The following is a 21,620-nucleotide window of genomic DNA, read 5'->3' as shown; positions in this document are numbered from 1 at the left end:
TCCTATAGTACTCAGGGGGTTTAACTACAGGTACACATGTTTTGTTCGAAAATGTGCATATTTAGAGCTGAAATCCGTGGTTATACATTGTGAAAACGTAGCAACTTTTTCCCAGAATCTCCGGATATATTTCTGACACTCACCTAATCTGACCAAATAACTCATCATAAACTTTACTAAAAAATACATGTTGTACAGCAAATGAAAGATACACTAGTTCCTAATGTAATCGCCGTGTTAAAATAACTTTAGTACGACATACAGCTTACGTTATAGCGAGACAGCGCCTGCAATGGGGGCGGAAAATAGTACTAAACATTTTCCACAGAAATACGAAATAACATCATAAATAGTTCCTACTTTTGCTGAGCTTCCATCAGAATCTTGTACAAGGGGTCCTTTGTCCCGAACAATCGTTGTTTGGTTTTAGAATGTCCTTTTCTCCTGTCGAATTAGCAACCAAAGCTAGCCAAGTGGCGCGAAGCTGTCCATCTTCACCAAACGCAGAGAACGGAGCACGCCAAAACTCCCGATAAACTTTCAATAATCTGATAAAACTATATTGAAAAAACATACTTTACGATGATATTATCACATTTATCAAATAAAATCAAAGCCGGAGATATTAGCCGTCTATAACGAAAGCTTTTCAGAAGGCAATCCAGGGTTCCTTTCCACGCCTTGCTGAACAAAGGAAATTTGGGGTCACGTCATTCCAAGAGCTCTCGTTTGACCTCAGATCAAGCTATACACCCCATTTCACCTCTCACTGCCTGTTGACATCTAGTGGAAGGCGTATGACGTGCATGTATATCCATAGATTTCAAGCAAATGAATAGGAAGGCCCTGGAACAGGGCCTCGATTTCAGATTTTTCACTTCCTAGTGGAAGTTTGCTGCAAAATGAGTTCTGTTTTACTCACAGATATAATTCAAACGGTTTTAGAAACTTGAGAGTGTTTTCTATCCAATAGTAATAATAATATGCATATTGTACGATCTAGAATAGAGTACGAGGCCATTTAAAATGGGCACGATTTTATCCCAAAGTGAAAATAGCGCCCCCCCTATCCCAAAGAAGTTCATTACAATTCATAAGCAACATTTTCTAAAATACATTAAACATTTATAAGTATTGATGGAAGTTTACATACACCTTAGACAAATACATTTAAAACACATTTAAACTCAGTTTTTGACAATTCCTGACATTTAATCCGAGTACAAATTCCCTGTCTTAGGTCAGTTAGGAAAACAACTTTATTTTAAGAATGTGAAATGTCAGAATAATAGTAGAGAGAATGATTTATTTCAGCTTGTATTTCTTTTAACACATTCCCAGTTGGTCAGAAGTTCACATACACTCAATTAGTATTTGTTAGCATTGCCTTTAAATTGTTTAAATTGTTTAACTTGGGTCAAACTTTTCGGGTAGTTTTCCACAAGCTTCCCACAATAAGTTGGGTGAATTTTGGCCTATTCCTTCTGACAGATCTGATGTAACTGAGTCAGGTTTGTAGGCCTCCTGTCACGCCCTGACCATAGAGAGCTCTTGGTTCTCTATGGTGTTGTAGGTCAGGGCGTGACTAGGGGATGTTCTAGTCTTTTCATTTCTATGTTGGTGCTCTTAGTATGGTTCCCAATTAGAGGCAGCTGATGTTTGTTGTCTCTAATTGGGGATCATACTTAAGGTGTCCATGCACCTGCATTTGTGGGATATTGTTTTGTTGAGTGCTGAGGTGCGCTCTGTTTGTTCACGATCGGTGTTTGTTTAGTTTAGTGTTTGTTGTAGTTTCACTTTGGATTAAAAGTATGTGGAACTCAAATCACGATCGTGACAGAATATCCCAACCAATCAAGGACCAAGCAGCGTGTCATGGAGGAGAAGGTGAGTTGGACCTGGGAGGAGATCAGGAGTGGATGCGAGACCCTTCATTGGAGGGAGTCGCAGAAAGATCGGGAAGGACAGCGACGACGCCGGGGACCGCGGCCACAGAAACCCAAAGGTTTTGGGGGGGGGGGGCACATGGGGTGGTCGACTGAGCAGCGGGGAGTGCCAGAGCCTGTTTGGGAGTCGGTGGAGGAATTCAATGAAAGATACCGGAGAGAGGTGGTAGCGAGGAATATGCTGCAGCGCAGGCGTGCTGAAGAGCGTGACACCAGTCCGGTGCCATCTGCACCGGCTCCACGCACCAGGCCTCCAGTGTGCCTTCTCAGCCCGGTATGCCCTGTGCCGGTTCCTCGCACTCACCCTGAATAGCGGGTCATCAGTCCGGTGCCATCTGTGCCAATAATCTGTGCCGCAATCGCCCTGAAGAGCCAGAGACGGTCAGGGAGGAGATAGAAAAGTTGGGAGAGAGAGAGAGGAGAGAGATGTTGGTCAAGTGTTTTCTGCTCAACATTCGACCTGAAGAGACTGTCAGCACTCTGGTGAAGTCTGTGCCGGCTCCACGCATCTAGCCTCCAGTGCGCCTCCCCAGTCCAGTACGTCCTGTGCCAGTTCCCCGCACTCGCCCTGAAGTGCGTGTCACCAGTCCGGTGCCACCTGTGCCGGCTCCAAGCACCAGGCCACCAGTGCGCCTCCCCAGCCCGGTACGTTCTGTGCTTGCTCCCAGCACTCACCCTGAAGTGTGTGTTAACAGTCCGGTGCCACCTGTGCCAGCTCCACGCACCAGGCCTCCAGTGCGCCTCCCCAGCCCGGTACATCCTGTGCCGGCTCCCCGCACTCGCCCTGAAGTGCGTGTCAATAATCTGGTGCCACCTGTACCGGCTCCACACACTAGGCCTCCAGTGCGCATCCCCAGCCCGGAGCGTCCTGTGCCGGCTCCACGCACTCGACCTGAGGAGCGTGTCATCAGTCCGGTGCAACATGCGCCGGTGCACAGTCCAGGCACAGCGACCAGTCCCACTCCAATGCCGGAGCCTTCCTCTGCGCCGGTGCCCAGTCCAGGCACGGTGTCCAGTCCCGCTCCATGGCAGGATCCTTCGTCTGCAACGATGCCCAGTCCAGGAACACCGTCCAGTCCCGCTCCAAGGCCGGAGCCTTCCTCTGCGCCGGTGCCCAGTCCTGCTCCATGGCAGGAGCCTTCCTCTGCGCCGGCGCCCAGTCCAGGCACGGCGTCCAACCCAGCTCCATGGCCGGAGCCCTCCTCTGCGCCGGTGCCCGGGCCAGTTATGGCATCCAGTACCGCTCCAAGGCCGGAGCCTTCTTCTGCACCGGTGCCCAGTCCAGGCACAGCGTCCAGTCCCGCTCCATGGCAGGAGCCTTCCTCTGCGCCGGTGCCCAGTCCAGGCACGGCGTCCTGTCCCGCTCCAAGGCCAGAGCCTTCCTCTGCGCCGGTGCCCAGTCCAGGCACGGTGTTCAGTCCCGCTCCATGGCAGGATCCTTCCTCTGCGACGGTGCCCAGTCTAGGAACGGCGTCCAGTCCCGCTCCAAGGCCGGAGCCTTCCTCTGCGCCGGCGCCCAGTCCAGGCACAGCATCCAACCCAGCTCCATGGCCGGAGCCCTCCTCTGCGCCGGTGCCCAGTCCAGTTACGGCATCCAGTAACGCTCCAAGGCAGCTGGCAAACGTACAAAATCAGCAGGGGACCAAATACTTTCCCCCCTCACTGTAGTATGGTTCCCAATTAGAGGCAGCTGATGTTTGTTGTCTCTAATTGGGGATCATACTTAAGGTGTCCCTGTTCCCACCTGCATTTGTGGGATATTATTTTGTTGAGTGCTGAGGTGCGCTGTCTTTGTTCACGGTCGGTGTTTGTTTATTGTTTGTTGAAGTTTCACTTTGGATTAAAAGTACGTGGAACTGCGCCTTGGTCCGTCTTTCATCACGATCGTGACACCTCCTTGCTCGCACACGCTTTTTCAGTTCTGCCTACAAATTTTCTATAGGATTGAGGTTAGGGCTTGTGATGGCCACTCCAATACCTTGACTTTGTTATTTTGATTAAGCCATTTTGACACAGCTTTGGAAGTATGCTTGGGGTCATTGTTCATTTGAAAGACCCATTTGCGACGAAGCTTTAACTTCCTGACTGATGTCTTGAGATGTCTTGAGATGTTGCTTCAATATATATACATAATTTTCCTGCATTAAGATGCCATCTATTTTGTGAAGTGCACCAGTCCCTCCTGCAGCAAAGCACCCCCACAACATGATGCTGCCACCCCCGTGCCACCCCCGTGCTTCACGGTTGGGATGGTGTTCTTTGGCTTGCAAGCCTCCCTCTTTATCCTCCAAACATGACGATGGTCATTAAGGCCAAACAGTTCTATTTTTGTTTCATCAGACCAGAGGACAAAAAAAAAGTACAATCTTTGTCCCCATTTTCAGTTGCAAACCATAGTCTGGCTTTCTTATGGCAGTTTTGGAGCAGTGGCTTCTTCCTTGCTCAGAGGACTTTCAGGTTATGTCGATATGAGACTCGTTTTACTGTGGATATAGATGTTTTATACCTGTTTCCTCCAGCATCTTCACAAGGTCTTTTGCTGTTGTTCTGGGATTGATTTGCACTTTTCTCACCAAAGTGCGTTCATCTCTAGGAGACTGAACACGTCTCCTTCCTGAGCGGTATGATGGCTGCGTGATCCCATGGTATTTATACATGCGTACTATTGTTTGTACAGATAAACGTGGTACCTTCAGGTATTTGGATATTTCTCCCAAGGGTGAACCAGACTTGTGGAGGTCTACACTTTCTTTTCTGAGGTCTTGGCTAATTTCTTTTGATTTTCCCATGATGTCAAGCAAAGAGGCACTGCGTTTGAAGGTGGGCCTTGAAATACATCCACAGGTACACCTCCAATTGACTGAAATGATGTCAATTAGCCTATCAGAAGCTTCTAATGCCATGACATAATTTTCTGGAATTTTCCAAGCTGTTTAAAGGCACAGTCAATTTAGTGTATGTAAACTTTACATGTAACATGTAATGTGTAGGTCCTATGTTTCATGAGCTGAAATAAAAGATCCCAAAAATGTTCCATATGTACTTCTCTCAAATTGTGTGCACAAATGTATTTACATCCCTGTTAGTGAGCATTTCTCTTTTGCCAAGATATTCTATGCACCTGACAGGTGTGACATATCAATAAGATGATTAAACAGCATGATTATTACACAGGTACACCTTGTGCTGGGGACAATATGCCACTTTAAAATGTGCAGTTTTGTCACACAACACAATGTCTCAAGTATTAAGGGAGTGTGCAGTTGGCTTGCTGACTGCAGGAATGTCCACCAGAGCTGTTGCCAGATCATTTCATATTACTTTCTCTACCATAAGCCGCCTCCAACATTGTTGCAGAGAATGCACAGCTCGTTATGTAAGGATCTGTAAACAATTCCTGGAAGCTGAAAATGTTGGGGGCCAAGACTAAGGTGGAGTGGGGTCTACGTCCCGCACCAGAGCCGCCACCGCGGTGAAATGCCCACCCAGACCCTCCCCTATTGGTTCAGGTTTTGCGGCCGGAGTCCGCACCTTTGAGGGGGGGGGTACTTTCACGCCCTGACCGTAGATTGCTTTGTATGTTTTTGTCAGGGTGTGATGTGGGTGGGTATTCTATGTTGTAGGTCTAGGTTTTCTGTTTCTATGTGTTTGGCCTGGTATGGTTCTCAATCAGAGGCAGCTGTCTATCGTTGTCTCTGATTGAGAGCCATACTTAGGTAGCCTGTTTTCCCACTTGTGTTTGTGGGTGGTTATTTTCTGGTTAGTGTTTGTTGCACCTGTCAGAACTGTTCATTGGTGGTTTTGTTGTTTTTTGTTCGTGTATTCATTTTTGATTGAATGTATTATGGATACGTACCACACTGCACTTTGGTGCTCTCCTTCTCCCGACGACTTTCGTTACAGTAGGCCTTACTCAGGTTTGGTTAACAAAGGATTTTATGTCTTTTCATATTAAAATGCGGGATTATAATATCATAGATTGTACCTTTTTTAAATGCAGATTAAACACACAGTAGTTCACAGATATTTGAAGTAATTTCAGTGAAACTGAATAATCTTATGTTTTGATTGAACTGGGAACTGGGACAGATCCAGGAATTGTGTACAGATCCTTGTGACATGGGGCTGTGCATCATCATGCTGAACCATGAGATGATGGGACAAATTGCACGATAAGATTTTGTCACGGTATCTCTGCACATTAAAATTACCATTGATAAAATGCAATTGTGTTCATTGACCGTAGCTTTTGCCTGCCCATACCATAACCCCACCACAATGGGGCACTCTGTTTACAATGTTGACATTAGCCACCCGCCTGCCCCACGATGCCATAAACATGGTCTGCATTTATGAGACCCAGTTGGACGTATTGCCAAATTCTCTAATTTTGACACAGATTATGGAAGAGAAATTAACATTACATTCTCTGGCAACAGCTCTGGTGGACATTCCTGCAGTCAGAATGCCAAATGCACGCTCCCTCAAAACTTGAGACATCTGTGGCATTGTGTTGTGTGACAAAACCGCATATTTTAGATTGGCCTTTTATTGTCCCCAGCACAAGGTGCATCTGTGGAATGATCATGCTGTTTAATCAGCTTCTTGATATGCCACACCTGTCAGGTGCATGGATTATACTTGTTAAGGAGAAATGCTCACTAACAGGGATGTAAACACATTTCTGCACACAACAAGGGAAATAAGCTTTTTGTGCTTATGGAACATTTCTGGGATCTTTTAGACGGGGGACGCAAAAATCATCATACCATTCAGCATACCGGGACAAGAATCCAAGAAAGACGGTGACGACAAAAGCAAGCCAGCACAACAGAATACGTTGCTATGGTGATTCAGTAAAAAAAACTGTGCATATCAACATCCTGTGCAAATCAATGCTTTGGCAAGATGGCAAAAGTTTAAATATTTGAACTCTGGCGGCAAGTCCAGTCTTCCGTGGTGGCTGACGGCATTTACCGTTGTGCTCTCATTTTTCTGTCTAGCATCTACCTCGTAACTCTCAAAATAAATAAAGTCACACACTCCACGTATAATCTCCAAGCAATTTAATGGGTATTTACCCATTAAATTGCAGGGAGATAATACATGTGCGACTTTCTATATTTTGATAGTTTATTGTTTATTCGCCGTTAGTCAGCACCTCCACACAAACTATTATTCTGGGTGTGCGCCAGCTTATGTTTTTTTACCATCTACCACGTACATGTCAACGCAGCATGTCTGCTGCTGCACTTTGACCTGCTGTCTGTTCTGCCCTCTCCACCTCATTCACTGCTTTCTGCTAACGCTCAACCTGCTCAACTTGCTCTCTTTTTGGAATATGTTCTGAATGTCCATATTTGGTCTGTGTTATGCTTCAGGCTCTGTCTAAGTGTTAGGAGAGAATTATATGTTAATTGAATGATTAGAAAATTCAGTATAAAATGAATTGTTTTGTATTCTTGACTTTAGAATGTTCCCGTGAATAAACCTTTTTGACTATTTAGCTGGGCCTCCGTCTGTTTCATTCGACCAGGATCTTACAAATTCTGGTTTGCAGATTGAGTAATATAATTAAATTGGGTTATGAACCTGGAGAACAAAATTGTCTTATCACTAAGTGGCAGGCGTTTTGCTGAGTGATGACATTGACATCTAACTAGCGCTGTAGGACTGGGGGAGGGGCCAAGGGACATTGACATGTCCAGTGCGTTGTGAAATCTCGACAAATCACAGCAGGCACCGCATCACTCCATGGGCTTCTTGCAGTGCCTGCTACTGCCTAGCGCAGGATAGTGTACTGTTAAATTTTGTGATAAAAATGTGTCAACAACATTTTCTTTTTTTAAGTGCATCATGCAAGTGACTGAAATTAATCAAATAAAATGTACTGTATTCTTTTTTATTGTACCATCAAAAGGTTTGGGGCTGACACCCAGGAAATCCAGGCCTAGTGACACCATTTCATTTTTGAAACCCACAAGTTATCTAATGCAACAACTATGCTGTGACTACTTAAAAGGAATATTAAGCAACTAGGTAATGCTAAAATAACGTATCTTGGAAACCTGTGGTGATTATGAACATGCAATTACAGCACCCTTATGGGTTATGAGAACTAATAGGTAAAGTGTATGTACAATATGCATGACTATAAGTCGTTTTGGATAAAAGCATTTGCTAAATCTCATATTTTACACAACATATCAAAAGTATGTGGACACCTGCTCGTCAAACATCTCATTCCAAAATCATGGGCATTAATATGGAGTTTGTCCCCCCCTTTTTGCTATAACAGCCTCCATTCTTCTGGGAAGGGTTTCCACCAGTTGTTGGGACATCGATGCGGGGATTGGCTTCCATTCATCCACAAGAGCATTAGTGAGGTCGAGCACTGATGTTGTGCAATTAGGACTTGCTCGCAGTTGGCATTCCAATTCATCCCAAAGGTGTTCGATGGGGTTGAGGTCAGGGCTCTGTGCATACCAGTCAAGTTCTTCCACACCGATCTCGACAAAGCATTTCTGTATGGACTTTGCTTTGTGCATGTGGGCATTGTCATGCTGAAACAGGAAAGGTCCTTCCCCAAACTGTTGCCACAGAGTTGGAAGCACACAATCGTCTAGAATCTCATTGTATGCTGTAGCATTAAGATTTCCCTTCACTTGAACTAAGAGGCTTAGACCAAACCATGAAAAACAGCCCCAGACCATTATCCTTCTTCACCAAACTTTACAGTTGGCTCTAAGCATTCAGGCAGGTAGCGTTCTCCTGGCCTCTGCCAAACCAAGATTAGTCTGTTGGACTGCCAGATGTTGAAGTGAGATCATCACTCCAGAGAAACACGTTCCCACTGCTCCAGAGTCCAATGGTGGCATGCTTTACACCATTCCAGCCGACGCCAGGCATTGCACATGGTGATATTAGGCTTGTGTGTGGCTGCTCGGCCATGGAAACCCATTTCATAAAGCTCCCGACGAACAGTTATTGTGCTGACGTTGCTTCGAAAGGCAGTTTGGAACTCTGCAGTGAGCGTTGCAATCGAGGACAGATGATTTTTTCACACTACTCACTTTAGCACTCGACGGTTCCGTTCTGTGAGGTTCTGTGGCCTACCACTTTGCGGCTGAGCCGTTGTTGCTCCTAGATGTTTCCACTTCACAATAACAGCACTTACAGTTGACCGGGGCAGCTCTAGCTGGGGAGAAATTTGACGAACTGACTTGTTGGAAAGGTGACATTCTATGACATTGTCATGTTGAAAGTCACTGATCTCTTCAGTAAGGCCATTCTGCTGCCAATGTTTGTCTATGGAGACTGCAAGGGTGTGGCTTAAATAGGCAAATCTACTAACTTGAATGGGTGTCAAAATACTTTTGAATATATATTGTATTTTATTATATTGTATGAAAGAATGCATTGTGTACTCCTCTGCATGATACATTTGCACACGTGTCTCTGAGAAAACAATTATCTGTGACTTGTGGTATAACCGGCAAGGTAAATCATGCTGATACCTCTTTTGCAATCAGACAATGAACAAAAACAACATTTAGGCGGATGGCACTGATGATGTATTTGCACATTGGGGCAGGGTAAATTAATTTTCCGGGGTGGAGTAATGTTTAGAACATTCTAAAAACACAAAAGGGCTGACATTGAGGCCACCCAACCAGTGGATCAGCAATTGCAATATTAAGGCTGTAAATAAATAAATATATAAATATGATCTGAGATTCATATTGAGCATACCTGTGTTCTCCTGCCATACTGACAATAACAATCGTGAGGTGAAAGAGTGAGGAGTTGCGCTGCTTTTTGGACCTGTATACCTGGCTGACAATAACTTTGTGACCCTTTGGGAGTATAATTTTAAGTGGACTTTATTTATTATTTCAAGAAGTTCAGGTGAGTGGAAATTGGCATGCAAGATACAGAATTTTTTTTATGATTTAGATTTTATAGCATTACTTTATAGAGTTATCTATCATTATCCAACTAATTTCATTGTCATGATAGTATTTGTGCATTTCATCATTTTAAACGCAATTGTTTTTTAAGTGCAAACTTTATATACACAAATCTGAACTTCAAAACTAACAGTTTCACATTTCAAATCCATCCAACACAAAATATTAACACAATTAAACGATATGTACAAAATTCTTTATATCAATATATTTTGTAATATTGTCATCAATATAGATATTTGACAATTTCATGTGAAATTACAAAACAGTAATAAAGACTCAAGCATCATATTCCTCTCCAAAAAAACGGTGTTATTCCACCAGTTTAGAGAAATGTTTCCTAATCCAATAATATCACATTAAATGATCTTGTCACCAAGTTATCTTGTAACCAGAATATCCTTGATGTTTATCTACCAAATCAATCAAGAAGGCTACCAAGTGAAAGCAAGAAAGGACATCAGACAGCAGGATTCTTTCATTACAGAATGCCAAGAATGTCTTCACACCCTTTGCAAGCTTTGACATTGTGCAGCCTTAAATTAACGTCTTAAAAATCAATTAATCAAATGAACCTACGCCACACTTTGTAAGTAAAATAAAATGTGCTTTAATAAAAAATATAAAATCAATATAGTTATATATTGATTGTGTAGGTATGCACACCCTTGATGTGGCACATCTAAGTAGGTCTACTGGCCTGTATGACTCTGGCCTCCATTCCAAATCATCATTTTTGTTTGCAACAAGGCCATTGTGTATTACTGTATTATACAACGGTGGGTCTTGTCCTGAATGCCGATTGGTTAAAATCTCATTCCAGACAGTGTCTATTCCACAAATTACCGCTGGCTAAATCTATAACCTTAAAATGCCTATTTACTCTGTTCCATCTGACTGCGCCATCCACTGTCTCTTCAGTCCAGCCAAGCAATTGACAAACTTGATCTCCACTATAAAAAAACATCTAGACATTATCTCACATTTCTTTTAGACTACCATTTCGTTTTCAACAGCGGAGATTTGTATAAACCTTGCTCTCTGTCTCTCCGACATTTGCAACATTGTTTCAATATTCAAATTCGATCTCCAGCTGTCCAATAATAATGAACGTGTCGGGAGTAGGGACGAGACGGACAGACAGGCAGCGTTTCTCAGCCAGTCAAAATCATTTTATGGATATATATACCAAGAAATGTCAATTGAAAAAGGTAAAACGAAACTAAGTGCAGCTAGTTTGCAGTCTGTCCAGCTTCAGTTTGAAGTGATTATGTTAGCTGTGTTGTTCAATAGCTCCTCTGAACAACAGTGTCCTAACGACTAAGCACATTTTCTTTGCCAGGCAAAATCACACCTCATTAGCTCATTGTTATGAATGTCTGCAAATAAATGTCAGTAGAAAAACAATTTAAACAAATGTAAATACTTTGCTGGTATTCTGTCTGCACTTTTTGACGTGACTGTAGGTTAGCCATAGTTGGCTAGCTAGCAAGCAAGGGATAAGAACGTTGTCAGCGAGTATGACAATGGAACATTTAGAATGAATGACTGGGTTGTGTCTATACACTTCACAAAATCCCAATTTTGTTTATTGTTAGATTTTAATTTAAGAGAGAACATTTTTTAAACTGTGCGAAGGGTGTGAAAACATTCACTAGGCACCGTACAACGCATATTCTTTCATATCTTCTTCGGGATCGGTGTCCCATCCACAGGACGGTTGAGCTAACGTAGGCTAATGCGATTAGCATGAGGTTGTAAGTTAGAAGAGGACAAATACATATCTGATATTGGGAGAAAGCTTAAATTATTGTTAATCTATTTGCACTTTCCAATTTACAGTAGCTATTACAGTGAAAGAATAGCATGCTATTGTCTTCATAAGGCTCCTATTTTCTCCACTTCCTGTCTGGATATGCATATAATTGGTAGCATTGGATAGAAAACACTTTGAAGTTTGTAGAAGTGTTAAAATAATGCATGAGACTATAACACAATTGATATGGTAGGACAAAATCCAAAGAAAAACCAACCGGAATGTTTTTGTTGTTGAGATCCTATACTCTTCCATTAGAACATATAGGGACACTGTTAAATCCGGCTCCCAGATTGCAATTCCTATGGATGTCAACAGTCTTTGTTCAAGGTTTCAGGCTTGTTTCTTCCCAAACGAGGCAGAATTGAGTTTTGGCACTGGGAGTCACAGTTGGAAATCAGTCTGTGGGCGCTCGACGAAGAGAACGCGCACTTGCTAATTTTACTTTCCTATTGAACATACTTCTTTCAGTATGAAATATTATAGTTTAATTACATTTTAGGGTACATGAGGATTAAATAGAAACGTAGTTTGACTTGTTTTAACAAAGTTTAGCAGTAGTTTTTTAGATTCCTTTGTCTGCATGTTGAACGAGAGGATTACTCAAATCGATGGCTTCCAACTAAACAGACTTTTTGGGATCTAACAAAATGACCATGCATGTTGTAGCTGGGAACCTTTGGATTGCAAACAGAGGAAGATTTTCAAAAAAGTACGTGATTATTTAATCGCTGTTTGTGATTTTATGAAGCCTGTGCTGGTTGAAAAATATGTTGATGTGGGGCGCCGTCCTCAAACAATCGCATGGTATGCTTTCGCTGTAAAGCCTATTGTAATCGGACAATGCCTTTAGATTAAATACATATGAGAATTCACAAAATATTGTTTTACATCTCTCTTATTCAACTTGTGTATCATAATATCAATGTTGCTTAAGTAATGCTATTGGAGTATAGGTGCAGAGTTATGCAATTACTAGTAACTTACGAGAATTGAATGATCCTACACCTTAGGTAGTTTATTATTATGTATACACGATTTACCTGAAATAAAAAAAGTACATTAGTGTCAATAATTCCATCCTTTATTTCAACTGTGAAACCACAGACACATTCTTGTTCAAAGGAGGAAGGGTTGCTCACCTCTTCGGTCACATTTGCTGCCAATTCCTGAAATGCGATTGTGGACTAGTCCAAATAGTCACTTAGGAATGTACGGATCATTCTGAATCGTAATCCCAGTGACCCCTCATTTGCTGTCATTGCTGCTGTTGAGTCTGTAGTTGTGGTTGTGGTGGTTGTGGGAGAAAATGTAGATGTTGTTGCGACTGTTGTAGGAGCAGCTGTTGTGGTAGTGGAACCAGCTAAGGTCGTCGTAGCAGCAGCTGTGTTTGTTGTTGCTGCAGCTGTGGTTGTTGTGTGTACAGCTGTGGTTTTTGTGTTTGATTTGGCAGTAGCTGTTGTTGTGGCAGCAGTTGTGGTTTTTGTAGGTGCAGCTGTGTTTTTTTTGGGCCGCAGCTGTGGTTGCTGTAGCTTCAGCTGAGGTTGTTGTAGGGGCAGCTGTTGTTGTTATAGCTGCCACTCTGGTTGTTGTGGGTGCAGCTGTGGTTGTATTTGGTGCAGCTGTAGTTATTGTGGGAGAAGCTGTGGTTAATGTGGGTGTAGCTATTGTTGTCCTGTCAGCCACTGTGTTTGTTGTAGGTGCAGATTTGGTTGTTGTGGTAGCAGCTATAGTTGTGGGAGCCACTGTGGTTGTTGTGGGAAAAGCTTTTGTTGTCATACCTGCAGCTGTAGTTGTTCTAGCTTGTGTTTTGGATGTTATGTGGGTGCATCTGTATTTGTTGTAGCTGTGCCTGTGGTTGTTGTGGGTGCAGCTGTGATTGCAATTGGTGCAGCTGTAGTTATTGTGGGTGCATCTGTGGATGATGTGGTAGTAGCTGTTGTAGTCGTGGCAGCAGCTGTAGTTGTTGTAGGTGCAGCTGTGGATGTCATGACAGCAGCTGTGGATGTTGTAGCTGCGGTTCTGGTTGTTGTGGGTGCAGCTGTGGTTGTTGTGGGTGCAGCTGTGGTTGTTGTTGAAACAGCTGTGGTTGTTGTAGGTGCAGCTGTAGTTGTCGTGGCAGCAACTATTGTTGTGGGGCCCAATGTGGTTGTTGTAGCGGAGGTTGTGGTTATTGTGTTTGTTGTAGCAGCAGCTGCTGTTTTTTGTTGTTGTTGTTGTTGTAGCAGCCCCTATAGTTGTGGTTGCAGTTGTTTTAGCTGTTGTTATTGTGGGAGCAGCTATGGTTGATGTGGGAGTATGTGTATTTATTGTGGGAGCTGCTGTGGTTGGTGTGGGAGTAGCTGATGTTGTGGGAGCCACTGTGGTTGTTGTGGCAGTAGCAGCTGACGTTGTTTTTGTTGTGGTAGCCACACCTGTAGTTTTTTTGGTGGTTGTCTTGGCGGCAGCAGTGGTAGTTGGAATTGCCACTGTGGATGTTGTAACCGTTGCTGTTGTTGTTTTGGCAGCTAATGTTGTTGTGGGGGCAGCTGTGACTGTTGTGGGTGCAGCTGTGGTTGTTGTAGGTGCAGCTGCAGTTGTTGTTGGTCCAGCTGTAGTTGTGACAGCAGCTGTGGTTGTTGTGGGAGGCAATGACTTTGTTGTTGCGGAAGCTGTGGTTGTGGGATCAGCTGTTGTTGTCGTGGTGGAAGCTGTGGTTGTTGTTGGAGCATCTGTTGTTTTGGGGGTGGCTGTGGTAGTTGTGGCAGCTGTAGCTGTAGTCCCTGTAACACCACAGAAGTTAACTCGTAAAAATGTACTCTATATAAGAGTGTCATGTGTCAATGTTGAAAGTGATGACATTGACAACAGGGTTATCAATTTATTAATTTATTTGCAGTAATAGAGGTTTTATCAACAGCGAGGAAGGTGTTCCCCTGAGACAGATAATCACGTTTTCCCTGTTCTGCCCTGGTTGCATTTGGTACCACAGTCTGATTCTTGAAAATAAGTGTTGTGTTGACAATCACTGAGCAACTCCTGTAGGAAAAGATACAGACAAAGGGATGTAGTATTCATTTTCAGGTGAGCTGCTTTAACAGTTATTTCTGATACCTTTTTTAAATTTGATGATTTTATTCTTATTCATATGAGATACACATTTTTACAATCACTAGTAACTTACGAGAATTGAATGATCCAACACCTTTTGTAGGTCAAATGATATTTTTCTGTATCCACAATTCACCTGAAACAAAAAAAACTAAATTACTGTCAATAATTCCATCATATTTTTCAAATGTGAAACCACTGACACATTCTGGTTCAAAGAAGGAAGGGTTGCTCACCTCTGTGGTCACATTTGCTGCAAATTCCTGATATGCTGTTGTAGAAGAGTCCAAGTAGTCACTTAGGAATGTATGGATTAATCTGAATGTTAAACCCAGTGATCCCTCATTTGTTGTCAGTGCTGCTGTTGAGTTGGTAGTTGTGATTGTGGCAGCTGTGGTGGTTGTGGGATTCATTGTGGTTGTTATCGGTGTGACTGTGGTTGTTGTAGGAGCAACAGTGGTAGTTGTCACAGCAGCTGTGTTCATCATAGCCTGAATTGTGGTATTGTGGGTGCAGCTGTGGTTGTAGTTGTAGTGGTTGTTGTAGCTTTGCATGTGGTTGTTGTAGCTTCAGCTAATGTGGAAAATGTTGTGGTTGTTGTGGGGGTAGCTGTGGTTGTTGAAGCAGAAGCTGTTGTTGTCGTAGCATTAGCTGTTGTTCTTGTGGGAGCAGCTGTGGCTGTTGTGGCAGAAGCTGCTGTTATCGTGGGAGCCACTGTAGTTGTCGTAGGAGCAGAATTGGAAGTTGTAGTTAGTGTTGTTGCAGCAGCTGTTGTTGTTGTGGCAATTGTGTTTTTTGTAGCGGCAACTGTTGTTGTCTTACCTGTGGCGGTGGTTGTCGTTGGTGCAGCTGTGGTTGTTGTGGGTGCAGCTGGGGTTGTTTTGGCAGCAGCTGTTGTTTTCATAGCAACAGATGTGTTTGTTGTTGAAGCAGCTGTGATTGCTGTGGTTGCAGCTGTGGTTGTCATACCTGCGGCTGTGGTTGTCACTGGTTGTTGGGGTGCACTTGTGGTTGTTCTAGCTGCGGCTGTGGTTGTTGTTGCTGTAGCTGTGGTTGTCTTTGGTGTAGTTGTTGTGGGATGAGCTGTGGTTGTTGTGGGAACGTCTGTGATTGTTGTGGGAGTAGCTGTTGTTGTCACACCTGAAACTGTGGTTGTTGTTGGTGCAGCTGTGGTTGTCATGGCAGCAGCTGTTGTTGTGGGAGCCACTGTGGTTGTTGTGGCAGAGGTTGTGGTTGTTGTTGTAGCAGCAGCTGTTGTTGTTGTAGCAGCACCTGTTGTTGTTGTGGGTGAAGGTGTGGTTGTAGTTGAGGCTGTGGTTGTCATTGATGTAGCTTCGGACGTTGTATTGGCTGCTGTGGTTGTTATGAGAGCAAATGTTTTTGTTGCCTCAGCAGCGGTAGTCGTAAGTGTCGCTGTGGTTGTTGTAGCCACAGCTGTTGTTTTGGCAGCTAATGTGGTTGTTGTGGGGGTAGCTGTGGTTGACGTTGCGATAACTGTGGTTTCTGTGGCTGCAGCTGTGGTTGTTGTACCTGCAGCTGTGGTTGTTATAGGTGCAGCAGTGGTTGTTGTGGCAGCAGCTTTTGTTGTCTTGGGGGCCACTGTGGTTGTCGTGGGAGTAGCAGTGGTAGTCATTGATGCAGCTGTGGTTGTTGTAGCTACAGCTGTTGTTGTGGCAGCGAATGTGGTTCTTCTAGGAGCAGCTGTTGTTGATTTATCTGCGGCGGTGGTTGTTGTGGGTTCGGCCATGGTTGTCGTTGGTATAGCTGTAGTTGTTGTGGGAGCAGCTGGGGTTGTTGTTAGAGTAGCTGTGGTTGTTGTGGGAGTAACTGTTTTTATACCTGCGGCTGCGGTTGTTGTTGGTGCGGCTGTGGTTGTTGTAGCTTTGGCTGTGGTAGTTGTGTATGCAGCTGTGGTTGTTAGTGCAGCTGTAGTTGTTGTGGGAGTAGCAGTTGTTGTTTTTGGATACACTTTAGTTGTTGTGGAAGCGGCTGTGATTGTTTTGTTGGAGGCTGTGGTTGTTGTAGCCGCAGCTGTTGTTGTCGATGAAGCTGTCCTAACTGCAGCCTTGGTAGTTGTGGCAGCTGTGGGGGTTGTAGCAGCTGAAATTGTAGTTTTTGTCCCTGTAAGACCACAGAAGATAACTAATAAAAATGTACCCAATATTAATGTGCCATGTGTCAATGTTGAAAGTGATGATAATGACAACAAGGTCAGCAATGATGGCTTAACTTGCAGTCAGTGAAATAATCTGTCTAAACAATTGTTGGAAAAATTACTTGTCATGTCAAACTAGATGTCCTAACCGACTTGCCAAAATTTGTGGAGTGGTTGAAAAACGAGCTTTAACGACTCAAACCTAAGTGTATGTAAACTACCGACTTCAACTGTATGTGCAGAGAACATCTCTTTTCATGACACTGATGACAATGACAAAACAATGTGGCTTACTTGCTCTGATGGATGCTGTTTCAACTGAAAGGTAGGCGCTCAACTTGGACTGAACTTTAGTAAATGCCTGCTCAACACTGGTTGTATTGGGAGGCGCTGTGTTGTTGTTGAGTATAAGAGTCATGTTGACTATCACTGAACCGCTCCTGTATTGGTAAAATCAAATTAATTTTCACGGGTAAAGTATAACAGCATTGTAAATGCTTTATGTAAAAGAGTCATGCATATCAGATTAAAATTAGAAACACGTTTGTACTTATGAGAATGTATTGACACGACATCTTTTGTATGTAATGGGATAGATTGGTCATTATGACAGATGATTCACCTGACAGAAGAACAATACAAATAAGTTTTAAATAATGAAGAGTAAGCTGGTATTTAAAAAAAAAAACAGCTGAGGGATGGAACTGAAGAAATATAACAACTCTTAAATTCATAGACAGAGCTATGGACGCAAGGACTGACCATCCACAAGATCAACATTATAGTTATAATCACGTTTTGAAGTTATACAGTGCTTATTTACAATAATGTTATTTACAAACAATAGAGTAAAACAAGCTTTTATGTTGGTTTCTGATGGGTTAAGACAGTTGGACGTGAGACATTTATGAGTTATATTCTTCAAGATACAATGGCTATATAAAATTCCTTCATGTCCAAAAATGTAGGTACCAATGTCATATTGACCTTTTAACTCAATGGAGCCAATGAAACTATCTTGTCCAAATTTACCAAGAAATACAAATATCATACCTCTGCAGAAACATTTGCTGCCAGATTCTTGAATGCTGCAGTGGAAGAGTCTGAATAGTCACTTATGAAGGGAAGCGCCATTCTGAATCCTAATTTCAGTGACCCCTCTTCTCCAGTGGGCTCTGCTGTTGAGTCTACCAGCGTAATTAAAGCGGTTAAAGTTGTAGCAGGAGATATTGCAGTGGAAGCAGCCTTTGTTGCGGCTGAACTAACATGGGTTGTAGTTATTTTAGTAATGGCTGCCGACGCACCGGTTGTTGTAGTGGATGGTGCATTTGATGCTGTGGAACCGGTTGCTGTAGTCTACAGGATTTGTTGTTGATACTGAACTTGTTCCAGAAGATGTCACTGTTGAACCAGTAAGTGAGTTGGTAGAACCAAATAATGTTGACCCAGACGTGGAAGCTGATTGTGTTTCTGTAATTGCCGTGGGAGTTTTGGTTGTGGCTCCGCTAATTCGAGTGAGGACTGAAATAAAGACATGATTTGAGTTATGAAAAAAAAAGAGAAACGAAAATAGTACAATGTCACTGTTCTCCCCGATATAATATTAAAACAGGCTTGCTGTTTCATCATCAGCCGAGAATACCCGATTCTTCAAATTCCTGACCAAATCTATGTTGATGTTGTTCATTTGAAATCATCTCATCTTTTGACTATAGTGGCACAAAGGCATTTTGAAAAGTATACTATATTAAATGATAGAATCATACATGCATATGAAACATTATCAAATACTGTTTCAAATCATAGCCACACTAAGTTGCCATGATTTACATAATTTAAAGATATACAGTTGAAGTCGGAAATTTACAAATACTTACTTCGGAGTCATTAAAACTCATTTTTCAACCACTCCACAAACTTCTTGTTAACAAACTATAGTTTTGGCAAGTCGGTATAGGCATCTACTTTGTGCATGACACAAGTAATTTTTACAACAATTGTTTACAGACAGACTATTTCACTTAATCACAATTCCAGTGGGTCAGAAGTTTACATTCACTAAATTGACTGTGCCTTTAAACAGCTTGGAAAATTCCAGAAACTGATGGCATGGCTTTAGAAGCTTCTGATAGGCTAATTGACATAATTTCAGTCAATTGGAGGTTGACCTGTGGATGTATTTCAAGGCCTACCTTCAAAGTCAGTGCCTCTTTGCTTGACATCTTGGGAAAATCTAAAGAAATCAGTCAAGACCTCAGAAAAAAAATTGTAGACCTCCACAAGTCTGGTTCATCCTTGGGAGCAATTTCCAAATGCCTGAAGGTACCACGTTCATCTGTACAAACAATAGTACACCAGTATAAACACCATGGGACCACGCAGCCTTCATACTGCTCAGGAAGGAGATGCGTTCTGTCTCCTAGACATGAACGTACTTTGGTGCGAAAAGTACAAATCAATCCCAGAACCACAACAAAGGACCTTGTGAAGATGCTGGAGGAAACAGGTACAAAAGTATCTATTTTCAATGACCCCAAGAATACTTCCAAAGTTGTGGCAAAATGGCTTAAGGACAACAAGTCAAGGTATTGGAGTGCCCATCAAAGCGCTGACATCAGTCCAATAGAAATTTTGAGGGTAGAACTAAAAAAGCTTGTGCGAGCAAGGGGACATTACAAACCTGACTCAGTTACACCAGCTCTGTCAGGAGGAGTGGGCCAAAATTCACAAAACCTATTGTTGGAAGCTTGTGGAAGGCTACTCGAAATGTTTGGCCCAAGTTAAACAATTTAAAAGCCATGTGTAACGGCATTCTACGTCATCCTCCTCCTCAGACGAGGAGAGGAGAAAGGGATCAGATGACCAATACGCAGCGAGGTATGTCGACATCATGAATTTATTAGACAAGACGAACACTGAACCGAACTATACTTGATAAATACAAAATAACAAACAACGTAGACTGACCTGAACATGCAAACTACATAAAATGAAGAACGCACGAACAGGAAAGAACGAACGAACGAACGAGACGAGACAGTACCGTGTGGTGCAATAAACACAGACACAGCGACAATCACCCACAAACAAACAGTGAGAACAGCCTACCTTAAATATGGTTCTCAATCAGAGGAACGTCAAACACCTGCCTCTAATTGAGAACCATATCAGGCACATTAAACCCAACATAGAAACACAACACATAGAATGCCCACCCAGCTCACGTCCTGACCAACAAAACAAAGGATTAACACAATAACTAGGGTCAGAACGTGACACCATGCTACCAAATACTAATTGAGTGTATGTAAACTTCTGACCCACTGGGAATGTGATGAAAGAAATAAAAGCTGAAATAAATCATTCTCTCTGCTATCATACTGACATTTCACAATCTTAAAATAAATTGGTGATTGTAACTGACCTAAAACAGGGAAATTTTACTAGGATTACATGTCAGGAATATTGAAAAACTGAGTTTAAATGTATTTGGCTAAGGTGTATGTAATATTCTGACTTCAACTGTATATACTGTATTTTATACCATCTATTGCACATTGCCTATGCCGCTCGGCCATCGCTCATCCATATATTTATATGTACATATTCTCATTCACCCCTTTAGATTTGTGTGTATTAGGTAGTTTTTGATACATTTTTAGATTGCTTGTTAGATATTACCGCGCTGTCGGAACTAGACACGCAAGCATTTCGCTACACTTGCATTAACATCTGCTAACCATGTGTATGTGACCAATAAAATGTTATTTTATTTGAAGCCATAAGACTCCTGAACAGCTAATCAAAGGGCTACCCAGACCCCTCTTTTACGCTGCTGCTTCTCTCTGTTTATTATCTATGCGTAGTCACTTTAACTCTACCTACATGCCCCCGCACATTGACTCTGTACCGATTCCCCCTGTACAGTATATAGCCTCATTATTGTTATTTTCCTGCTGCTGTTTAATTGTTGTTACTTATTTTTTATTTTTTACTCAACACTTTCTTTTCTTAACTTCTTAAAGCATTGTTGGTTAAGTGCATGTAAGTAAGCATTTCAATGTAAGGTCTACACCTGTTGTATTCGGCGCATATGACAAATACAATTTGTTTTGATTTAATTTGAATGAGTAGGTGTGTCCAAACTTTTGACTGGTACTGTATGTCTGTTACCTAAATAAATTCATTTCAAATTAAATTAAATGGTAATTTAACAATTTGATTTTGAATTGTAGGACCCCTTTAGTTTTACCAAAAATATATAAAATATATTTGATAGAATATTGAATTTGGCCTTCACGACTATAGCCCATAGGAACACATCGAATAACACCTTCAGTAATCATAAGGAATGAGGTTTTAAAGTGACTGTCCTACTGTATATCTAGGAGATATTAGATATTTTAGTTTTTTTGTACAAATATATAACCCCTTATTTTTGTTGAATCTAAACTACCTCTAAGCTGCTTCCATTTGTTTGTATGTGTTTCCTTCAGACTAGTCCTGAGACAGTTGTGGGGGTCGTAGAGCAAAACGGAGAACTTAGTTATAGATTGACAAACGGGTCCATCAATCGACTCTTAGGGATTTTAAACACTATTATTGCATTCAGAGTGAATCCATGCAAGGTCATATGGGACTTG

General features: G+C 42.4%; 1 protein-coding gene and 1 long non-coding RNA gene across 2 annotated transcripts; both read right to left on the bottom strand.

Annotated features, from left to right (window-relative positions):
• Window positions 1-14,613: 14,613 nt before the first annotated feature.
• Window positions 14,614-15,400, bottom strand: LOC112072150 (uncharacterized). The gene is made up of 3 exons (XR_002894263.1): window positions 15,059-15,400; window positions 14,896-14,958; window positions 14,614-14,750 (listed from the first exon to the last, which is right to left on the bottom strand). It is a non-coding gene; the product is annotated as an uncharacterized lncRNA (long non-coding RNA).
• Window positions 15,401-15,838: 438 nt separating this feature from the next.
• On the bottom strand, window positions 15,839-18,865 carry LOC139024748 (serum factor response D-like). Its single transcript, XM_070439672.1, has 4 exons — window positions 18,855-18,865; window positions 16,662-16,748; window positions 16,353-16,484; window positions 15,839-16,175 (listed from the first exon to the last, which is right to left on the bottom strand). Exons 1-4 carry the CDS (start codon window positions 18,863-18,865, stop codon window positions 15,839-15,841), a joined length of 567 nt encoding a protein of 188 aa, XP_070295773.1.
• Between the last annotated feature and the right edge of the window lie 2,755 nt (window positions 18,866-21,620).

Source organism: Salvelinus sp. IW2-2015, unplaced genomic scaffold (genome assembly GCF_002910315.2).
Source record: "Salvelinus sp. IW2-2015 unplaced genomic scaffold, ASM291031v2 Un_scaffold1835, whole genome shotgun sequence".
Taxonomy (NCBI): Eukaryota; Metazoa; Chordata; class Actinopteri; order Salmoniformes; family Salmonidae; genus Salvelinus; species Salvelinus sp. IW2-2015.
This window is presented reverse-complemented; position numbering and strand designations above follow the sequence as displayed.

Coding starts and splice junctions, on each gene's coding strand:
- LOC139024748 (XM_070439672.1), bottom strand. Junction 16,485..16,661: donor AACAACAACCGCAGCCGCAG/GTATAAAAACAG, acceptor CCACAACAACAG/CTGTAGCTACAACAACCACA. Junction 16,176..16,352: donor TATAACAACCACAGCTGCAG/GTACAACAACCA, acceptor TAACAACCACAG/CAGCCAATACAACGTCCGAA.